A 24704-nucleotide genomic window follows, 5' to 3' on the forward strand; every position below is an offset into this window, starting at 1 on the left:
TTTTAACATTTATTTATTTTTGAGACAGAGAGAGACAGAGCATGAATGGGGGAGGGTCAGAGAGAGAGGGAGACACAGAATCTGAAACAGGCTCCAGGCTCTGAGCGGTCAGCACAGAGCCCGACGCGGGGCTCGAACTCGCACACCGCGAGATTGTGACCTGAGCCGAAGTCGGACGCTTAACCGACTGAGCCACCCAGGCGCCCCTACTTTTTTTTTTTAATTTTTTTTTAACGTTTATTTATTTTTGAGACAGAGAGAGACAGAGCATGAACAGGGGAGGGGCAGAGAGAGGAGACACAGAATCCGAAGCAGGCTCCAGGCTCTGAGCGGTCAGCACAGAACCCTACGCGGGGCTTGAACTCACGGACCGCGACATCATGACCTGAGCTGGTCAGATGCTTAACCGACCAAGCCACCCGGGCGCCCCCTAAAAGCACTACTAATGAGAGCTCCGAAGGAAATGAAAAAACATGTTAACATGGAAAATAGAGGAAAAGGGGTCTTTGTTACGTAGTAGCTGAATTGTGTCATACAATTATGTGGAAAGCAGAACTTTCAAGACATAAACTTAATATTTAGCTGAAAAGATTCCCAAGCAAAGTTTTGAAGGTGTGTCCTGGTTTCTAGTTGCTAATTAGAATATAATTGTAAGAGGAAAGAGATACATTGAAAGAACGCTTAAGCAAAAAGAAACCAGGACTTGATGGGATCCTCATGCTATACAGATTTAAAAAAGAAAAAAAAAAGCTAAAATTAGGAGATTTTACTGCCAGGAAAGTGTGCCCCGGAAAGAAAGTCAAGGGTGTGTCTGGTCAGACTTTTGCCAGTGCCTTGTAAGTACTAAAAAGTCAGAGTATTCATTCATTCATTCATTCATTCATTCACACAGAGGGTTCTGAAGCTATCAGGTAGGTGTCTCATGGAACCTGTCAGACATCTTAGAAGAAGCCAGGAATAGAGATGGGATCATCCAAGGAAGATTTGTGAAGGAACTTCTTGTGCAGTGGAGAAATTGTCAAGATATACAAGGGAGATCCACAAGGTTCTTAAGACTGCTGCATCAACAGAAATACTGCCAGCATGGACTGAAAGGGACAGAAAGAGTACAAAATGAAAGAAGATTGAAGGGTTCCAAAATTCTAGAGGTAGAAAACAGGTTGTTCAATCTACTTGACTGCAAAAACTTGTGTTCCTTCCTGGAAAGGGAAGGGTGACTCTGAGGGTGGAGCCATAGGCACAGAGCAATAAATCTTGAACTACAGAAGTTATTCCTAAGCCTTGAAACCTAATGGGTTTTTTTCTGGTTGGATTCAGAAATTGTTTCTGAGGGTAGAATCCCTTTGTACTCCTACTCCCCATGCCCCCGCCCTATAACTGTTATCCCATGCCTATTCTGCAATTGTATTTTGGAAGCAGATGAACTGTTTTCTAGTTTCACAGCCTACAGATGGGAAGGAATTTTGCTCCAGGATGGACTATACCCACAACTTTACCCATGCCTAATTTAGATGCTTTAGATGATCAAATGTGGGACTTCTGAGCTGATGAGATTTATTTTATTTTTTTTTTTTATTTTTTTTTTATTTTTTTTATTTTTTAATATATGAAATTTACTGTCAAATTGGTTTCCATACAACACCCAGTGAGCTGATGAGATTTAGATGGAATTCTACACTCGAGTCAATGCTATAATGGATGAAACTTCTGAGAAACTTGGGTTGGGGTGAGCATTTTCATGTGGGTCAGGCATGAATCTTTGGGAGTAGAGGCCCGACTGTAGTAGGCTGAATAATGGACTTCCAATGATGCCCATGTCCTGATCTCCAGAACCTGTGAATATGTTACCTTACATGGTAAAACAGAATTTGCACATATGATTAATTTAAGAGTCTTGACATAAGGAAATTTTCCTGGATTATTTGGGTGGTCCCAATGAAATCACAAAAGTTCTTATTAGAGAGAAGCAGGAGGGTCAGAGAAGACAGAGAAAGAAATATAATAATGGAAGCATTCAGAGTAGGAGATGTACTATCTGATACAGAGAATGAAGTGATGTGAGGAAGGGGCTGCTGGTGGAAGAATGTAGGCAGTCTCGAGAAGCTAGAAAAGGCAAGGCACGTATTCTCCCATGAAGCCTCTGAAAGGAGCAAAGCCATGGTGATACCTTGATTTTAAGAATTGTGACCTCCAGAACTGTAAGATAATAAATTTGTATTTTTTTAAGCCACTGAGATTTTTACAATTCTGCAATAGGAAAGGGATATAGGTATATATCTAGTCCCAGAATGCTGGGTTAAAAGTAAGACATGTTAAAATGTTTCTATAATTTCTATCATGGCTTTCCCTATGTTGCAATTTCCCTCATGTCATGTAGTGATGGATTGGCCACAGACATTTTTGGGAGCTGGACACAAGGAATCTTCATGGCAATAGAGGTTTAGTGGAATATATTTTATGATTTGCAATCTTGCTTGCATATAGTTAACTTGTTATTAGCCAACTAGGATAGAAAAGACTTTCAGAAATACTCCTGCTCATTGTGAAAACTCCCCTGACCATCATGACATGAAAATGCAGGGCCAGAGGATATATTGGAAGATGAACATTCCTTTGGTTCCCAGCACCAAAAGTATGTAGGTGGTGGAGGAGAAACAGGCTTGAAATGTTTGGAGCCAGACATTTCCTGAAGACTGTCAAAGAGCATGAAGCCAAAATGTAGGGGGAAAGAGAACATTATAGATATGTGTCATTATGTTGTTTTCCTTGACTTAATGATGTCTATGTCATTTGTTAATTTTTCAAAATTGTATTTTATTAACTTCAATTTGTAATTTAAAATTTACAGCTTCAAAACAATTCATAGTTTCTTTTTCCATCTTAAGTAGGCATTCACTTTTGTAACTAATTATGTATTCCTAACTTTTGTATTATTTATTGAAAGAGAGTATCTCCAAGTTACAAGTTCAGATTCTACTTCTGGCTATATCTTTCAAATTTACCCCGAAATTAAATCCTACTGTCTCCACTGCTAGCTACTACCTCAATCTAGGATACTACTATTCCTTGCCTATATTATTGCAATAGCTTTCTAACTGGTCTCTTTGACTTCACCTTGCCCCACTTTCTACTTACGTTTAACACAGCAGTCAAAGTGATCCTGGAAATGTAATGTAATGTAATGTAATTAATGTAACATGTAATGTAACATACTGTAATACAATGCAATGTGATGTAATATAACTTAATATGTCAGACCACAGGTTCTACTTGTTCAAAACCTTCCAAAGGGCTTCCATTTTTCTCTGAATAAGATACAAAACCCTTAAAATGTCTTACAGTATTCTCTCTACCTCCACCTTCCCTCCAAAATTAACTTATCACCTACTCTTCCAACTTATTCTGTACCATCCCTTTTAGTCTTTCTTCCTGTTCACATGTCAGTCTTGCTCTCATATCAGATGTTTGTAATACCTGTTTCCTCTGTCTAGAACAATCTTACACCCAGATATTTGCATGGTTCACTCCTTCACTTTCTTTCTTTCTTTCTTTCTTTCTTTCTTTCTTTCTTTCTTTCTTTCTTTCATGTTTATTTTTTGAGAGAGAGAGAGAGAGACAGACAGACAGAGTGTGAGCGGGGGGAGGGGCAGAGAGAGAGAGAGGGAGACAGAATCTGAAGCAGGCTCCAGGCTCTGAGCTGTCAGCACAGAGCCTGATGTGGGGCTCAAACCCACAAGCTGTAAGATCATGACCTGAGCCGAAGTCAGATGCTTAACTGAGCCACCCAGGTGCCCCACTCCTTCTCCTACTTTAGATTTTTACTAAAATGTCACCTTCTGAGTGAAGCTTCCCTAGCCACCCTAACTAATTACACCTTCTGTAAACACACAACTTTATCCGTCTTCTTCTTGATAGTTTTCATTGTCTTTTAGTTTTGGTTTACTGTGAAACCTGAAATCAAATACATCGTTTTCTATTACTTCTATTTCAGATAGTATGTCCAAATATTACCACTGCAGTACATAAGTGAGGAAGATGTAAATTTTAATTTGATTGCTTTCAATACAGTCTTTCTGTTATTTTTTGGATGATTCATAATCCCTATTCACAACTCAAGATTATTCTTTTGGGGTTATTCCATGATAATATAATACTTCTATTTTCTTGGGAAAGCCTTGATTATAAATGTATACTCTTATTTGATGTAGTTTATCCTGCTTCAATTAGGGAGTATTTCTTTTACTTTAATTTCTCCGGTAGAAACTGTTGACAGAAACACGAGGATACTTGACTGCATTGAGATATATGCCATTCTTAGAAAAATCTATCTATGGAAAGGCAAACAGAGCTAATTAATTTCATTCATGGTATCCAGTCATGATATTGCAGTAATGAGAAATGGCAATTGAGAGAAAACAGGCAAAGATGACTTATTTTATGGCTAGGGAAGGGAAAGTTTGAAAGCAAGAAAATGACTTTCTTTATTTGCATGTGTGACATTTGGGTTTGCTTATTAAAACCCCAGGTCAACAGATGTGGTATTTATAAAAATAGAGACCCCAATTTCATCATCTTACGAATAAAAAGCCTCCACAATCATTTTCAGTCAGAAAATACATTTTAGTTGAATGATTCATCAAGGATTCCTTTCAAATTCCAGAGTTAGTGGAAATACAGTTTTATTTACTTATTGATCACAGTGGCAAATTGTCTACTTTAGGGTTTCATGGAGAAACTCATTTGGAAGTTTGTCTCAAAGTGAATTGAAATTGATTCCTCAAAGGATATCTAATTGTAGAATGATTGCTTTGCAGGTAAACTAAAGTATTGCCTCCACCTCTATTATTGTTTAGTTTGAATTAAAAATTTCCAATTTACATAGGCACGATTTTGATGATGAGAATCGACTGAACTATTCACTTTAAAATTAAATGATTCATTCATTCATTCAAAAACATTTATCAAGTGCCAGTTGGGGACATGGAGCTCTGCTAAGTGCAGGGAAAGCTTTCTGGAGGAAATGATGTCAAAACTGAGTCCGCCAAAGCAAATATCCATTTTATTTTAAGTGTGTAAGCTCTTGTCTTTTCAGCAGTGGGTCCACTTTTCTGTATTCTACTTTGCAATTCCGAGGTTAACAACATTTCTATTTTGACAGGTTGCTCGGTGTCAGGCACTGACAATTGGGTAGACTGGAGAGACTGGAGAGAGACTGGGAGGCTACAGGAGGAAGATGGGGTTTGCTCCTTCTAGTTCGCTCCTGGTCATTTCAGTCTCAACAGCAACACTTCTCTTTGCAATGACATTAAACTTCAGCAACTGCAGCAGATTACAGTTTGTAGTTTTTCCACACAACTAGAGCCAGCCTTATCATGCCCCCTCAGAGACCCCAGCACCAGCCTCTTTATGGGTCTAAGTCCCAGCTTTATTTATTTATTAAAAAAATTTTAATGTTTATTTATTTTTGAGAGAGAGACAGAGTGTGACAGTGTGTTGGGGGGGGGGGGGTGGGAGGCAGAGAGAGAGGGAGACATGGAATCTGAATTAGGCTCTAGGTTCTGAGCTGTCAGCACAGAGCCAGATGCTGGACTCAAACTCATGAGTCATGAGATTGTGACCTGAGCCAAAATCTGTCACTTAACCAGCTGAGCCACCCAGGCTCCCCTTGATTCCTAGCTTTAATTCTTTCTAGCTCCTTATACTACCTTCTTCCATTTGTTCTCTCCTGTAGAAGTGCTAGCTGGGTTATTACCTCTGTGATCCTTCCATGTCCCCTTTCTGTACTTTCTGTTTTCTAATACATGAATAGCTGTTCTTTATATCAAATTTCCTTTGTTAAATCATGGATTTTGTTCCCACCCCCTGACTGGGCCTGGACTGATAAAGAAATTGATGTGCCTCTAATAATTTTTAAAATGTTTCATTTTATCATGTTTCTCTTGATATGTTAATAACCTTTGGCAATGCTTGTGATATATATATCTATAATCAATGTCCACAGTAATTTTACAAACGCAGGAAATGGAGGAGGTAATAATTAGGATCTCTCAAATATTTTCCCTAAAAACATGAGGCCAGTTATATGATTACAAATTGTACTTTACTATTTTGTTCTTTTTTTATAAGCTTTATCTGAAAAATAATTGACAAAATCTGATTAGTAGGTATGACAAACCTATGTTATAATAACTCATAAAAGAAATTACCAGATATGTAAATATAGTGCTTGCCTTACGTACACATACATCCTAGGTAATTAAAAATGAGAATACCTTGGGCAAACTAGGGAGGTGAAACCATTGGCAGCTATGCTTTTAGTAGAATGAGTTTAATTTAATTCTAATCAATTTAAATTACAAGTTAAAACATTAGCTAAAGTACTCGATTGTTTCAAATTTCTATGAAAAAACACTTGTGTAATTTATATAGCCCAAATAAATATTCTATTGTAGGAGCCAAGGGTAGGTAATACAAAAGGTACTACTTTGGCATACTGATTATTTTGAACTAAAAATTACTTAAGTGTAAGAACACTCTGACTCCTTTTCGTCTCTGGAAACGGGAAATAAATCAACCTTGTGAAAGGTACTCTCCCTGTACCAGCAGGTAAAGGGACATTCCTACCATCATAGATAGGGAATTCAGAGCATAGAAAGCTATATAAACAAAGCTTATAGTTTTAGTAATTGACTAACTATTCCAGCCCAGTCCAAATTCTGTTTAGAATTCCTTACTAATTGAAACCCCCCGACATGAAGTTTTTTTGTCCCACCAACTTCACACAGATTTATTGTGTTTTTGTCTAAAAAGTATAAAAACTGCCTGTCTTGGTCATTTCTTTGGGTCTCAATTTCATTTTGGGGACTTCGTGCACACACATTAAACTTTTTCTTCCCCCTCCTGTTAATTTGTCTCATGTAAAATTAATTCTTAGATCAGCTGGAAGAATCTTGAAGGGTAAAGTAAAATCTTTCCACTCCAGCACTATACAACTATTGGCATTTCTTCTCAGTGTTTCCATTTTTTATTTATCTATTTGACATTTTTATTTGACCCTATGAATAAAGTGAAAAAAATCAACAAAACTATTTCAGTTTGAATACTGAGATTAGACATTCTTGCTTATTGTGATCTGTAGACTTACTAAGCATTTAAAATGGTGATTTGTGGAATGCAGAATATTTTTTAAGCTTTTCGGAAAAGAAGTTTTATGGAATATCAATCCTCTAATGTAGTTCACGGATGGCTGAATTTATGAAATGTTCTTATAAAGACTGCTTAACATACTGTCTTAAATATTAGATAGTTAAATTGATAGTACTCATTTCCTGATGAATTCTCTGGACTTTAAAATACAACCCGTCTTTGCATTGTCTTTCAAAAATTAAAAGTTTTTGTTCATCATATGAAATATATACTTTTTACTGTTTAAATATTTTTGTTGCTGTAATTTAGGTGTTTGTTTTTAAAGTTTTTTAAGAAAAATATTTATTTATTCTTGAGAGAGAGAGAGACAGAGCATGAGTGGGAGAGGGATAGAGCGACAGACGGGCACAGAATCTGAAGCAGGCTCCAGGCTCTTAGTTAGCACAGAGCCTGACGTGGGGCTCAAACTCAAGAGCCATGAGATCATGACCTGAGTGGAAGTTGGATGTTTACCTGATTGAGCCACCCAGGCGCCCCAGGTGTTTGTTTTTTAAATTCATGTTTTGTTCTTTAATATAGAATGAGTGGCCCATTATTTAGAGATGTCTCTGTTAGTAGCTGGTACATCAAATAGTTCAAAGAATTGAAAGTACTCTTAAAATGATATCACTATCATGTCTCAAATTCTGGAGAATTAACACTGGATAATTTTAGGTAGAGAGGCAGAAAGATTTTCTTTAAGGAGATGAAATAAACATTTTTAAAATTACCCCTTATCTGATTGCTTTTTCAAAGAAGACCTTACAAAATAATTATTAAAATAGCATTTGAAAATCACTTATGATATCATATTCATATCATATTTAGTCCAAAGTCCAGAAGGATATATGGAACATATAGACAAAAGGAAATATCTGAGGAGATAAGGTCTGATAATTTTCCAAAATTGATGAGAAACACAAACCCACAGATAGAGAAAGTACACAAGAATAATGTATACAAATCAAATGCATAAGCATTGATTTTTAAAAATCCCAGAAAGGATTAAATTAAATACATTTTATATAGAAGGTCAGGATCATCAACATATTAGGATTATGTTGGATTTATTTCAGGAATGCAAAGGTAGTTTTTTACATTAGAAATCCTCTACATAAACAAAATTAAAAGGTAACCTATTAAACGGAAGAAGATATTTGCAAAGGACATATCTGATAAAGGGTTAGTATTCAAAGTATAGGAAGAACTGATACAAATGAACATACAAAAAACAAATAATCTAATTAAAATCCACTAAAATGTGAAAAATCTTTTTTGAAGAAAATCATAAAACTTCACTGAAAGATATTAAAATGGACAAATAAGTGGAGATATGTCACACATAAGGAGAGTCAATAACAGAAAAATATAAATTCACCATAAACCAATGAAAATTAATTTATAGAATCAATGCATTTCTAAACAAATTCCAATGATATTTTTCCATTTTAAGCAACTTGATAGACGAATTCTAAAATTTATATACAAACTAAATGTCCAGATGCCTAAGTTGTAGAGACTTATCCTATCAGATATTAAAAACTTATTATTTGTGCTAATTAAGACTGTGTGGTTTGGTACCCAGAAAATAAACTAACCAATGAAGAAGGTAACCTATGAATATATGGATACCATATTTTGTTAAGAAGTTGCACTCATTCAGAGGAGAAGGAAGGACTGCTTAATAAATGTTGTTTGGAAAACTATCTGTTCAGAAAAAGAATAACATATGCAATGTAAAATAATTAAGCCTAGATGGAAATACACCTGACTATAAGTAATGAAATTTTCAAACTTTTAGAATAAAAGATGTGTTTGACTTTGGGGAGGCAAGTTGTTCTTCTTCCCCTTCTTCTTCTACTTCTAGAAAAAGAAGACACACTTTAGAGAGACACTGAATGAGAATGCATGAGGAGTGAGGAGGAGAGAAAGAATCTTAAGAAAACTTCACACTCAGTACAGAGCCCAATGTGGCTCAATCCCATGACCCTGGGATCATGACCTCAGTCAAATCAAAAGAGTCAGATGCTCAACTGACTGAGCCATACAGGCACCTCAGGGAAGGCAAGGACTCCTTAAGCAAGACACAAAATATGCTAGGCATAAAAAAAGTATGCATTTGATTACATTACAATTAAGAACTTCAGGCCATCAAAAGACACCAAGAAGCAAGTAAAAAGAAAACTGCAGAGATTGGGAGAAGGTATCTGTGCTACATATAACCAACGTAAGGTTAGTATCTAGAATATATAAAAGTTCCCTGTAAGTCTACAAGAAAAAGGCATCCAATAGAAAAATGGGCAGAAATACATGAACAGGCATCTCACAGAAGAGGAAACACTATCAGCCACCAACATATGGAAAAAAAAGCACCAATCTCGTGAAAGCTGAGGGATATTCAGATTCAGATAGTAATGAGATGACCCTGTCAGCCATTATAGAGGCAAAAAAAGTCTGATGATATCAAGTGTAGGTGAAGAGGTAGAAATGGGGGGTCTTATACAGTGCAGGTAAATGAGTACAACTATTTTGAAACAAAAAAAGAAAAGCATTATTTTTCAAGTTGAATATGTACACAATTAATGACTAGGAAATTCTGCTTCTAAATATATGCTTTAGAAAAATTCTTGCACACATGCACTTATAGGAATATTCATAGCAGCGATGTAATAAAAACTGGACAGAAATGACTATGAAGAAATAAGTATATAAGTTGTAATATAGTCATATTATAGGAAGTCTGAGAACAAGCAAAATGAAATAATATAACATTTAGACATATATATAAATTTAGGGAATGTTAAAATTCAGGATTGTAGTTATTTCTGGGAATGAGGCAGAATTAGGTAAGAGCAAATAGGTAGCTATACAGGACTGGTGATATTCTATTTCATAAAAATATGGTGGTGGGTACACAGGGTTGAATTATATTATGTTTTGTAACTTAAACATATATTACATATATTGTTTTATATGCATCAAATATGATATTGTAAAATTTCAAGCCTCCCTGACTTAATTATTTTCTCTTAAGTTTAAATTTCAATTCACTACTTATATTTTGGCTATTATTTGACAGCCTTCCTAATTTAGTTGCAGAGAAAACTTCTAACTTATAATGTCTGTAAAGAATTTATTTGAATTTGATAATCATACAGTAATATAAAATAGAATGCAAACTGTAATTCCAATTTGGTAAACAGAAACATCTCTATAAAAGCACACATAACCAGTATTATTATGTCATGGTTACAGTGAAATTTCAAATCTCACTTCTCTGACCTCCCTCCACTTGAAGAGCAAGAGATCAAGAAATCAGGCCTTTCCTGGGATCCTCCTCCCCAGTTACTGCTTGTAGGAGTTCCTTTTGTGGCAGGAAGGTGAGTGGAGACAAAGGAACCTTCCACATAACAGGAGATGCTCTTCCAATGACCTCTGTAATCCACGTTTTCCTTTTCTGCTGCGCACTGTCACTCATGCTGCAGTAGGCAGGTTGTTGCCTGTGCCACAGTCTGCTTCCATTACGTTGCTGTACTCTGAACCATGTACAGAGACCACTTAACAGTTTACTGTCTATCTCCTCTGGGCTCACCTCTTTTCTCTTTCTGGTTTGCAAAGAAGCATTCTTATTTTGTTTCTTAGAGCTGACTCTTGATGCAAGTTCCCATGGCAGAGTTGTTGGGGGCTCTTACTTATTACCAGGGCCCTCCTTCAATATAGGAAGGGGAAAGCTCAGGGAGTAGGAGACTGGGAGCTAGAAGCTGGGGCTAGATTGGGGGATGGTCAGCCATAGCCTCACCCTGATTCTGGATCCACTGATCCCATCTTCCTCCAGGTTCTGCTGTTCAATCTGCTTCCTTTTCCAGTATTCTTCTCACTTATGGTGATTTGACTTTGGGGGCTCTGTTATTTCCACTACTAGTTCAGGATGAACAGGACTCTTATTTCATCAGATAGATCTATATATACCTGAAATATGGCTTCTGGGCCCCATTGCAGTTAATGAACCTGTTTTAGTGTCCCTGACTATTCTATGACTATGGGAAGTTCCTGATTGCTCTGTGGAAGTTAGAAGGCTGTTCTACCCAGAGTATATAGAGGAGCTTTAAGAATGATGGTATCCAACACATCAACCTAATAGTGTCTCATTTCTGACCTGGCCCCAATAATACTCATCTGACCTCATTAAAAAAGAAAATGATGGTGGTGGGGGGAGAATATACCAAAACCACTAATCATGGTTTTATAAGGGGTTGAGATTATGGATGACTTTTGCTATCATTCTTACAGTCCTCTTAACTTTCTGAATTTTAAAAAATGGAGGGGTTCCTGGGTGGCTAAGTCAGTTAAGTGTCTGACTCTTGATTTTGGTTCAGGTCGTGATCTCATGGTTAATGGGATGGAGTCCCAAGTTGGGGTCTGTGCTGACAGAGCCAAGCCTGCTTGGAATTCTCTCTCTCCTCTCTCTCTCTCTCTGCTTCTCCCACTGTGTACATTCTCTCTCTCAAAATGAATAAATATTAAAAAATTTAATGGAAATATATTAATTTTATATTGACAAAAATAAGCCATGAAAGAGACAACAACAACAAAACCTCTGAGAATCTATTATGTTCCTGGAACTTTGCCCAGTATTTCCTGGTGGCCACTGCTGTTAGAAACATAAAATAATTCCTCCTGTTTAGGATTTTTGAAGTAGATATTTCTACTTCAAACCTCATTAGCATATTTACATTGAGTCTCAAACAAGCAAGCTTCTGTTCTTTTTATTAGACTTTCACATTGTAAGTTTTTTGTTGTTGTTTTTTTTTTTACTTATTATCATCTTCTCTCCATATCTGTCTCTTTACCATGCCACACAAATGAATTCTCTAACAGTAATCTCCTACGTGACAATGCCTAGCTACAGAATGGAATTTATCCCCTTGCCTGCACATGACATTGCACCTAGAGGCCTCTCATCAAAGCAAATTCTCTTATTTGCTCATTAAAAGTTGTTACATTCAGAGAAATAACAGCTAGTCCCACACATCTGACTAATAAAAGTCAGACATTTGATTAAAAGTTAATGACATAAGAGATGTGAAGTTCCATAATTACACTCCCATCTCTTCCTCCCTCTGCCAAGTAACTGAGTATTATCAATAAATAAAGGGTCTTAAAACAAATGCAAAAGAAATTTTTTTAGAGAGATTTGTTTTGTGACTAACATGGAAGATTGGGAGTTCAAAATAAAAAAAAATGTTTCTGCTCAAGTGATGATTTCTTAGATACCATGAAGCATAAGTTACAATATGTTTCTAAGTGTACTTTTACTATGTCTACTTTCAAAAAAGTAAACCTATCTTATTCATGTTTGTTGGTCCAAATATTTATAGTAACACATTGATTCCTAAACTATCCATGTGAAAGGCTTGCAAAATGATACACTTGACAGAATCAAAATTCATAGAAACATATATTGAATGCTTATTATAGATTCTCCTGCATAGAACTTTTCCCAAAAGCCTGTGAAATGGATGCCTTTGATGCCCTTATTTTATTGAAGAGGACACCAAGGATAGAGAGTGAGCTATATAGACTCAAAGGTACCCAACTAGCCAGTGATGGAAATGACAGTGAAACCTCAGTTGTCTGAATCCATGGTTCATATTCTTTCAACTAGTAGGCCATGCTACATCTCTTCATGGAAGCATGGGCAGATTGTAACTTCTTAACAACTGATTTTTAAACTCCCAGTATAAAATAGTTTTGTCACTGCTATTCACCACCCTTACCAATCTCTCTTCCTACATTATTAGTAAGTATCTACTTTAGAAAAGCCTGGGGTACATTAGATTATGTACTGGGTCATTTTGCTCTAATATTTGTGTTGAGGTCACTTTGCAAGCTGTCCTATCACAAAGTTGAGGGTATCCCAAACAAAGCAAACTTGGTGGTGCAATGTAGCAGGCAGAAGGAGGCTCTGAAGTTTACTTTTTACAGAGGCTCTCTCAGTTTGCACATGAAGTGGACTCTCAGAGCCTGTACGCTCTTAATACTAGTATTAAAGCTGGTGAGGTATCTTCACAAAAGAAATAGGGGATGGACGACGGCCAAGCCTAATACTGGAGGGAAGACAGGGCAGAGACTAATATATCTACAGCCAATGAGAGCTGAGTGGTAGCAATGCAAATAAGGGAGAAATGGCCAGTGCTCAAAAGTAGTATTGCCTGAGCCTAGAAAATTGACTATGGCTTCAGAACTCTAGCTTTAACACAAGGGGCAGGGTCAGCTGCAGACATCAGCCCCGAGGCCAGCATGTCTGGCAGGACACTTCTGAAAAACAGCCTGAGACCAGAGAGTCCCTTTCCCTCAGGTCAGAGAGACATGTAGCCTTTGCACATACCCAAGATCCATGTTATGAAGAGAAGCTGGGGAAGGTGAGAGGACACACAACAGAAAGAATTTTTATGCGAGGAAGATGACCACAGCCCAAAGGAATCTTGTAACTTCTTAAATCAGATGAAACTTTTAATTGCAGAAGAATGAAAGTCAGCTTTTACCCTCAGTGAACAGCTGATAGAGGCTGGGATAATGGCCAGATTAGTTATGGTCAAAGCTAAACAAGCTAATTTCTTTGCACATTCAAGATGCAGTGCAAATCACACCCTGTAAACTGGCATTTACTGAGAATCCCTTTTTCCCATGCATTATCTCATTTAATTTTCACATAAGCCCTGCAAGGGAGGAGCCATTTTAATTTCCATTTTATAGAAAATGAAAAAGAGGCTTAGAGAGGTGAAGTGATTTGCACAAGGTCACATTGCTAGCAACACAGCTGGGAGAGAATAGTTGATTACTTAATTACATGTTTTAATTTAAAAATAGTTAAAATACATTTCAGATGAATTGCATTTTTGAAACTTGAAGATGTTCAAGTGGAGACTTCTGAATTAAAAAGAGTCTGCTTATAAAGGAGTATGTGCTTTCTAATTTGCATTTGAGATTCTGGTCTTCAGGCAAATTTTAAAGAAAACTTAAGTCCTGAAAGGAGAAGTCAGAATTTCTTTCAGTTTTGGTGGCAGTGAGATTGGAATATGTATTCATTAGAAAGACACTCTCAGTACAATTAGAAATAGAAGGATTTTAACCACTCCTCTCCACTAAGCATCCCTAAAGGAAGAAGTCTTCAAGGTATGAGCTTTGAGTTAATCAAGTCTTGCTTTAATTCTTGTTCAATTACATAAAAGCTGTGCAAGCTGGTGACCACTTTGAGCTCATTTCCATAAAGTTAACATGGCAACATAACAAATAAGGGTTAAGTGAGATAACATAAGTGACACGCTGAACTTGGTGCCTGCTACATAACTGGTGCTCGAAATTGTCAATTTGCATCTGTTTACCTATTCCTCTCTCTCTCTCTTTTTAGCGCATCTAATATTATCTGGTAGTCTGTGGTGTTCTATACAGTCAAACAATCACTTTATTTCCCGGATTCCATTTTGTTGTTATATTTAGCAAATGCAAATGTGCAGTTGGATAATTTAATACCTGCAGTTACAGAGACAGAGCAAAATAAATAATCTCCTGGGGTGCATTTATCAAGTTGAGAAAATGCATTCGCTTACCAGCTCACTGAATTCATTATTGCCTAGGTCAAGTCTTTCCAACTGGGCCAGTTTGTGCATTGACCTATAACAGATAGAGAAAAGTACTATTGTGAGACAGTCCGTGACACATTGCTCCAAAAGACATTCTACCCACCCTCTGTCAGATTTACCTGGTTTTATAGTGCACAGAAATTGGGGTATTTTATAGAGAGAAGCAAACTGTAAATATAAAACAATATGCAAACTGTCACCTGCTTATCATATTTCCAAATGCCCATTATTGTTGGGAATACAGAGCTGGCTGTTTAACATAAATCTGGGAAGCTTGTTTAATGTCTAGACTAGCACGTCCACAACAAATATATTTTTAAGAATCACCACAGGTTTAGGAACCAATGAATAAACACGATTCTGAGCAAAGCATTCTAATACCCCACAAAATGGCCACAATTTCATCATCAGTATTCATTATCAACTTTGCTCAGTGAATTTCTGTTACAGACTATTGTATTCATTGTCTCCTGAAGATATTGTCTGGGATTCTGGCACCACCCTATGAAACGGCAATGGTAAAACCTTGGGTAGAGTAGGTGCCAAAGGTCAGAAGTATCCTCGCCCATGACACATGCAGTCAGCATTTCTTAAGCCATTCTCAAGTACAGTATACGGTATAAGAAAAGATCACATTTTTCTGAGTTCCAAGTTTTTATCTTCCCACTAACCAGAATGCTGTCCTTAAATCATGACTATACAGAAATTCTAGACGCTTCATTGGCTCAAATCTCAGAAATTTTAGTTCCTTTATCTTTAAAATGGCTACAGTAATTATCTCATAGCATTTTTTGAACATTAAAATACTACTGTAATCCAGACACTGTCAGGAACTCAGAAATGCAAAAATGCATGTACCCGTTTTCATTCAGCAGCTGTTATTGAAAGATGATGCACCAGACAATCTTCTTGGGTCTGGAGTACAATAGTGAATAAAAAGGGACAAAAACTCTTGTCCAAAAGCACTTTACATTGTAGTGGGGGGAGAATTACAATAAGTAAAATGATTAAGTAAAATATAATAATATATTAGAAGGTTATAAATGCTATGTAGAAAACTTCAGCAGAGGAGGTAGTACGAAGAATAGACATAGGGGGATTGCAATTTTTAATAGGGAGATCCAGATAAGGTCTTGCCAGAAAATGAAATTTGAACGACGCTTAAAGGAAATGAAGGAGCATGCTAGTGCATGGACCCTAAAGCAGGGACATGTTGCTTGCTTGAAGACATCCTAAGAGACCATGTATCTGAAGCAGAGTGAGGGAGAAAGGATGTAAAGAGATGATAAGAGAAGTTAATCTGAGGGCTTATAGCCCAATGTAAGATGTAGGCTTTGATTCTGTGTAAGATGGAGAGTCAGTAAAAGGTTTTGATCCAGAGTGTGAGTGAAGTGACTTATTTTAAAAGGCTATTTGTGATGGCAGGCTTGTAAACAGACTGAGAAGGACAAAAGTAGAAGCCAGGAGATCAAGTAGGAGGCTAATGGAACAAACCAAATGAGAAGAAATGGCAGTTTTGGACCAGGGTGGTGGTAGTGAAGGCGGTGAGAAGTGGTTGGCTGCTGAACATATTTAAGATTAGAGTCAAATGTCTTGTTGCTGAAATATCTATGAGGAGCAAGAGAATGTAGAGTCAAATGTAACTACAAGTGTGCTTTGGTCTGAGCAACTACAAGGGTGAAGTTATAATTGGTGGGTAAGGAAGACAGGGTAGAACAGGGTTTTAGGTAGTTCAGAGATTTGGTTTTAAATGTTCTTAACCCCACCAACTCACCCACCCACCCCTTCAAAAAAGGTAAATATTTGAGGTGACGGATGTGTTAATTAACCAGATAGGGAGGACTCCCTTCATAATGCACATCAAATAATCACTATATACTCTGAATGTCTTACATTTTATTTGTCTATTATACCACAATAAAGTTGAAGGGAAAAAAAAGATGTCAAATTTGAAATTTCTATTGTAAAGCCAACTAGAGATGTAAAACAGGCAGTTATATACACAAGCCTAGAGTTTAGAGAAGTCCAGGAAAGAGAGATAATTTAAGCATGGTTAGCAAAGAGACAGCATCAGATCTTGAGAACATGAGATCATTAAGGGACTGCGTGGAGATGAGAAGAGAATAAGTCTAAGATGACACGAGGAAGAGCCAACAAAAAAGCCTGAGAAGTGACAAGGGACAATAGGAAAAAAAAAGAGTATAAAGACGTGCGAGTCAAGTAAAGAAAGTGTTTCAAGGTGATGGAAATGATAAATTGTGGCAAAAACTGCTGATAGGTCTGAGAACTGATCACTTGATTTAACAACGTGAAGATTAGTGGTCACTCTGGGAAGATCAGTTTTATGTTTTAAGCCTTTGCTAATGCTCTTCCCCACCCCCCCCCCCCATTCAATATGTCATACCCATACACGTCTAAATATTACTTATTGAAAAACACAAATATGTTGATTTCCTATTATCTCTCAAGTTTTAGGGTTATCAATATGAGAGCTATGTTCATATTGCCAAGTAGTTCATAATCTTGAGATGTATAGCTAAGACAGTGGACAATGTTTACCAGTGAAGTAAATGTCATAGAAAATATATATGTGTAAGTTTCTAAAGAGCACAGGGAGAAGTACTCTCTCAGTGTTGGGAGTAAAAGGCCTGACTGACATTTCATTCTGGAGCATTGATCAGACTATAGAGTCAGAGGATATGGTCTTTTTTGGAAGAAATGTCAAAGGGGTGGGTTGAAAGAGATCATGGCCCATTTCAAGGAATGGCAGGTTCATAAAAATAATAAGAAATAATAATAAATGAGAAAATTGGTACGAAATAAGAAATAATACGTAAGCAAGGGCCGTATTATAAGCTCATCCATATCAAATCAGGGAGTTTGAGTTTTAGCCTGAAGGAGATGGAAGCCTTTAGGATTTAGATCAGATTTGTATTTTGGAAAGCTCACTTTGGCAGCTTGGAACAGTGAGAGAATTGGGGAGAGGATATGCTAGTAAAGAGGCCCAATACGACTGCTCCGAAATGCAGGTAGGATGTAACGGGGTCAGAAATAAGACAAAGGCAGTATGGACGACAGAGTGGGCAATGAGAGATGCTCTGGTGAAGAAATGACTTGGTGATGATGATGACTGATTGGGTGTGGGAGGTAAAGGAGAGGAGGGAATTTAAAATAGTTTCTGGATTGAATACCAGTGTGGGAATATTAGAATGGAATTAGAGAACAGTATTATGTGTATGTATGCATGTGTGTGTGAGAGAGAGGAAGGAGGGGATAGAGAGAGAGAGACAGGGAGAGAGACTGGAGCTCAGGTAAAAGGTCTTGACTGGAAATAAAAATTTGAAAAATAAATAAGTGATGTTTTTTGTCTATTCCACCTGAAAATTATCCCCCTTTTTTAACTCACATACCATTTGCTTTCTTTTTTATTTTTTTAATGTTTATTTATTTTTTGAGTGAGAGAGACAGAGAATGTGGAAGGGAACAGAGAGAGGGAAACACAGAACCCGAAGCAGGCTCCAGGCTCTGAGCTGTCAGCACAGACCCCGATACGGGGCTCGAACTCACAAACTGTGAGATCATCACCTGAGCTGAAGTCAGACTCTTAACCGACTAAGCCACCCAGACACCCCCCACTTGCTTTCTTGAATTGTCCGTTTTTCACAAGCATATGCCTCCTTTTTCCACTTAGATCTTAAAATATGTTTCAAGATGTCCAGAGGGGTCTGTGCGGGACCTCCATCAGTCCAAAGAAAGTTGTGAAACTGTGGCCAGCATTGTAAGAAGAACATCTGCCTCCCCTCTTGCCAAATCTATACCACTGAATAGGTGTTTCTACGAAAGGGGATGGTAGTGGCTGGACCCCATGAAAAAAGAGTTAGATTTTCTTCTGAGCCTGGGAATATTGAGGAATGGTGAATTCTTGCAAATCTTGTTGCTCCACCAAAAGCCCAATAAGTAAATGATGAGCACCAAAGCCTTGAGAGCCAAGGTGAAGGACCAAGTGGCCAGATGTGGCAAATGAATGAGAAATAATCACATGAGTAGCAGAGCCACATGTATTTGACTTCAGCATGGTGTAGCCTTGGGCAACAAATATTCTAGTGAAAACTACCATGAGCCTAAGACCAAAGGCCTTTGCACAATTTTCTGGATTCTGTGAACTCTATAGTTCTCACTGATCCCCAAGGAAATAATCACATAACCCTGAGAATAAGTATTTTTCCCAGCCTTAGTGGTGGAGAACCAAGACAAAATTAATTTTATTAAATGAAGAAATGGGGAGGTCTTTATACCCGAGTGTCCTAAGGCAAGTTTTATTAATTCTAGGATGTATCTTTTTTCTAGGCTAAATATTACTGACTTTTTTTTTTAAGTTTTAAAAATTAATTTATTTATTTTGAGAGAGAAAGAGAGAGAGAGAGAGAGAGAGAGAGAGAGAGAACACATGCTTGGAGGGGCAGAGAGTGAGGGAGAGAGAGATTCCCAAGCAGGCTCTGCACTGTCAGCACAAAGCCCAACGTGGGGCTCTAGCTCAAGAACCATGAAATCATGACCTGAGCTGAAATCAAGAGTCAGACACTTAACTGATGAGCCACCCAGGTGCCCCTGAATATTAGTGACACTTTAAATCAATCCTTGTATGTTAGGATTTCCAGGCCCCTAAATACTCTGGTTATCAATGTTTCTCTTCCAAAGCAGGGCCAGGTCCATATCTGGCAACTCTGCTTTTGTAAGTAAAGCTTTATTGGAGCACAGCCATGCCCATTTGTTCACATATTATCTATGGCTATTTTTACCCCAACAGTGGAATTGAGTAGGTGTGACAGAGATCATATGGACCACAGAACCCAAAACATTTCTTATCTTTGAGGGCCAGGTGATACTCAGAAATGAACACTATTCTCTAGATGTGGGCTGACCAAGAAAATGTGTAAAGAAACTATTATCTCTTATGTGTATTCAGTGTAGTTTAAGTTTGATTGCTTTCGTGAGGGGATAGCTAGCCTCTATGTCATCTCTAAGCGTTTTTCTCTTCCCATCCTAGTCTTGGGCTACTGCTTCTGAAACCCCTGGTTCATAAATTCATACCTAGAAATCATATTTTAAATATATAACATAGCTTCCTACCATTCCTTTGCCATTCTTCTGAATGGGCAATATTTTTTCTTTTGCTTGTTCTGGAACAATAAAAAAAAGGTTTTCCCATGAGGTTTTCTGAATGTTTCCTGAAGCTTATTTAAGTTCTGATACTTTAAAAATAGCATTTATTTTGTCTTAATTTTATCCATTTTATTTTTATGATCCTCCTTTCCATTAAAGTTTAATTACTGTCACCAAAGTTTCCTTCTGTCATTACATTCTTCTGTTTTCAAGTTGTTTTTCTAATATGATTTCTTACATTTTATAACTTTAAAATTATTACATTCTTATTTATGTTTTTTGAAGATGTCATTTAATATTATTTCTTACATTTTTACACCTTTAAAATTAACTGCCTTTACCCACAAGATTTTAGACGGTTCATAACACAGCCCACTGCTTTTCTTGTTCAGGTGCTAGTTGTTAAACTATAATCGTTCTGTCAATTGTCCAAAAAATGTTCCTTTTAGCTGAATGTATGTAATAGGTTTTAAATTTCATCAGGATAGAAACAAGTAAGACTTTATGAGAAAAATAAAATAGAATTCATGGTATTTTGTGTTAGTAGTGTTCTTCGTGAGTACTCATTCATTCACTTAGTTTGCACTTTTTATGGCAGGCACCATGTGGGCATTGGAGTTACCAAGATTCCTGTGGAGTTACAAAGATTTCTGGGATTCAGGGTTTCTCAACTTGGCACTAATGACATTTTGGACAAATAAATTCTTTGATAGGAGCCTACTGTGGCATTGTTGAATGTTTAGCACATCTTACACAGTCTTTACTCGGAAAGACTTATTTTCTAAATGGGAATGACCTTTAAAAGAGTAATTACTTCCCAGGGTGGTAAGTGCCAAGGTAAACATATGTATACACTGCCATTGGAATTCAGAAGAAGGAACATCTAACAGTTTAGTAATTAGGGAAAACTTTAAGAAGAGGTGACATTTCAGTTGGGTTTTGGAGAACCTTGCAATATTTACATATATGAAAAGAAGCAATGAACATACAGAAAGAGTACATCTAAAGCTGAGGTTCTTCTGAGATTGTAGCTTAAGTCCAAAATTTTAACATGTGTCTGTGAAGGATGTGAAAGATTTTGGTCCCAAGTGAAGAAACTAAAAATTCCCATTGTAGTTTGTTGCAGGAAACCCTATTGTCCTACAATATAGCTGGGATACAGCTATCTTGTACACTGTGGGATGTTTAGCCGCATAACAGAAGCACTCTCTGCAGTCTTCATAACCAAAATATCTCCACACGTTGCCAATTATCCCCTGGTTGGGGATGCAAAGTGGGGATGGGTGTGGAAATTATCTCTAGGTGAGATATACCTTGATAGAGGAATACTTCAGACCTTTATCTCCTTTCTTTACTGATTAGTAGGAGGGTGAGCATCTTATCTTCATTTGTTTATGTCCTTACTCCACCAGTGGGTTCCCATGTGGGCCGTCCTTATGCAGTTCATGCCAACCTGCTTGAGGGATGCACTCATTTGACCATGCTCCTTATGTATGGTAAGCATATGTGGGTTTGGGGCCTATCTCTCCATCCCCACAGGGAAATCCAACTGGTGTGATTTCCCCTTACAAATGGCTGGCCTTGAAGACATGATCACCACCATAGGTCAGGGAGCAAATATTAGGACCTGGTCACAGATTTGGGCCACATTTTCTACCAGTAATGCTGACAATTTGATCTTCATCTGCCTGAACCAAGTATCTTGCTGATTATTTAGATTCATTTGTAAGTTTGTCTAGTAATTTGATGGTGCAAGTTCCATAGTAATTGGTTGTATTAAATAATGTTTACCAACCTATGGTCATATTATACACGTAAAAATTGTATATGTGTATAGTATTTCTATGATTGTCACTTTTATCATTGTTGTTTCTCTTGACTGTAATATTCTTCCCCTATATCTTCCAATAGCTGGCTGCTTTTCCTCAACTCTGCTGATAACATTTTCTCCTCATATAGTCCATCTCCATTACTCAAAATAAAACTTCCTTTGCACCTTCACCTTATATGTTCTTGTGTTTCATTTTATTCTTAATTCTTAACACTTAACACTGGAAATATTTATTATTTAATTAAATATTTTATTTAATCAAATGTTTAATACTGAAAATTAAAATCATTTTCCTTTGCTTACTAATTATTTTTCCCATGCTAGACTAACACCCCATGAGAGCAAGTAAGTTGTTAGTCCTGTTCACAGTGTAAATAGGTTTTCAGTCAGTGTTGTTTAATGAAGACATTCACCCGTGCATGAATGAATGATGAAATATCTAGAATATTTACAAAGACAAACCACTCAATTTTTATCAGGTATCTACAATTAATTAACAGTTGCCAAGGAAGCAGCTACAATTAATTAGCAGTTGCCAAGGAGATATCCTGATAGGGCTGTTTTAATGAATACTGTAATGAATATACATTAGCTCATTTATTATGAACTATGTATGATGATAAAAGCAGGTAAGTCTGAGGTTCACTAGTCTCTGTATATCTAAATCTTGTGTTAAGTTGACTTAATGATATTTCCAATAATAGGTTTTTAAAAAATTCAAATGTTAAAAGAAATATTCTGTGACATATTTAAGTTAGGTTTTTGACTTTTGAATATCTGAAACATAACAACAAAACTATGAATGTGGAGTAGTTGAGGGCATGGACCCCAAATCTCCCCTCCAGAGCCTTATTCCTCTTACATGCTATGTCTACTTTTTGTTCCCAGTGAGATTGAGATACTATTTTTTTTTTAATTAATTGTATCTCACCTTTTCCTGTGCTTTGGCCACAACATTCAGACTACCTGAGTCTGAATCCCTATTCTACCACTCACTAGCTGTTTGATTTTTTTTTAATTTTTTAAAAACCTTTATTTATTTATTGAGAGAGAGAGAGACAGAGAGAGAGGGAGTGAGAGAATCCCAAGCAGGCTCTGCCAAGTCAGTGCAGAGCCCAATGTGGGGCTTGAATTCATGAACCGTGAGATCATTACCGGAGCCGAAATCAAGAGTCAGACAGTTAACTGACTGAGCCACCCACACACCCCAGCTGTTTGATTTTGAACAAATTAAAGCACATATTTGCACCTCAATGTTCTTATTTGTAAGTGGGATGATAATAATAATCCGTACTTCACAGAGTTGTGTGATTAAAATAGTTAATTTAGGTAAAGCACATAAATAGTGCCTGATAAATGGTAAACGCTCTGTAAGATTTAGCTATTAAAATAGGGAAGGTTTTCAGAGTTGGAAATAACTTCAGAGATTTTCTAGGTCAGAGTTTCCTAAAGTATTCTTAAGGATTTATAGGTATGGCATAATTTAAAAAAGATTTCAGATGGCCAGTGCATTTTGGCAAAGCTTGCTAAAAATGTTAAAGGCAGTATATCTTGAAATCTGGGACTGTGATACCTCCAAGTTTTTTTTTTTTTTTAAATAATTCCAGTATAATTAATGTACAGTTTTATATTAGTTTCAGTTGTACAATATCAACAGTTCTATACATTACTCAGTGCTTAACAGGATAAGTGCACTTTTTTTTTCAGTTTATTTATTTATTTATTTTGAGAGACAGAGAGAGAGGGAAAGAGAAAGTGAGAGAACCAGCAGGGGTGGGGCAGAGAGAGAAGGGGACAGAGGATCTGAAGCAGGCTCTGTGCTAACAGCAGCAGGCCCAGTGCAGGGCTTGAACTCACACACCTTGAGGTCATGACCTAGGCCAAAGTCAGATGCTTAACCAACTAAGGCACCTGGGCGTCCCAGGATAAGTGTACTCTTAATCTCCTTCACTTATTTCAACCATCACCCCCCCCAACCCCCCCCCCCCCCCCACACACACACCTTTCCTGTGGTAACAGTTTGTTCTCTATATTAAAAGTCTATTTTTTTTATTTCCCTCTTTTTTTTTTCTGTGTTTTGTTTCTTGAATTCCACATATGAGTGAAATCATACAGTATTTTTCTTTCTCTGACTGATTTATTTCACCAGTATCTCCAGTTTTGTTCTTCATTTTTAAGATTGCTCTGGCTATTCAAGGTCTTTTGTGGTTCCTTACAAATTTTAAGATCATTTGTTCCAGTTCTATGAAAAATGCTGTTGGTATTTGGATAGGGATTGCTTTAAATCTACAGATTACTTTGGGTACTATGGACATTTTAACAATATTGGTTCTTCCAATCCATGAGCATGGAATATCTTTCTATTTGTCTCTGTCATCTTTAATTTATTCCATTAATATTTTACAGTTTTCAGAGTACAGATCTTTCACCTCCTTGATTGTTTATTTCTAAGTATTTTATTATTTTGGTGCAATGGGATTGGTAAATGGGATTGTTTTATTAATTTCTCTTTCTGCTACTTCATTATTGGTGCATAGAAATGCAAAGATTTCTGTATATTTTGTATCCTGTGACCTTCCTGAAATCATTCATCAATTCTAGTAGTTTTTTGGAGTCTTTAGAGTTTTCTATATATAATATCATTTCATCTGCAAATAGGTAAAGTTTTACTTCTTATTGGCAGTATTTCTCAGGTAAAATATATAAATGTTCATTTTGATTCTCTAACAGATGAAACTAAATTAGACTTTTTTCTTGTCTTTGTGACCAAGGGACATTTACTTTTTCTTTCCTATAGGACGTTTCTCAGACTAGGAGCACACTTTGGAAAACTTTTTGCAGATGAGGAAACCGAGTTCTTGTCCATGAAAACATAGGCCTAG

The 24704-nt window shown here is 36.9% G+C and overlaps 1 protein-coding gene across 11 annotated transcripts in view; it reads right to left on the minus strand.

Annotated features, from left to right (window-relative positions):
• Nucleotides 1–24704, minus strand: part of LRRC7 (leucine rich repeat containing 7) — a 553063-nt gene that overhangs the window by 191447 nt on the left and 336912 nt on the right. For all 11 annotated transcript variants that reach the window (XR_008419194.1, XR_008419193.1, XM_019448906.2 and 8 more), the window contains one exon: nt 14796–14859. Coding sequence is in view for 9 of the 11 variants with exons in the window: in XM_019448906.2 (XP_019304451.1) it covers nt 14796–14859 (64 nt within the window). In the remaining 2 variants the exon portion in view is untranslated. The remainder of the gene's footprint in view (nt 1–14795; nt 14860–24704) is intronic.

The sequence above is a fragment of the Panthera pardus genome, unplaced genomic scaffold (assembly GCF_024362965.1).
Source record: "Panthera pardus isolate Hobbes unplaced genomic scaffold, ASM2436296v1 HiC_scaffold_11, whole genome shotgun sequence".
Taxonomy (NCBI): Eukaryota; Metazoa; Chordata; class Mammalia; order Carnivora; family Felidae; genus Panthera; species Panthera pardus.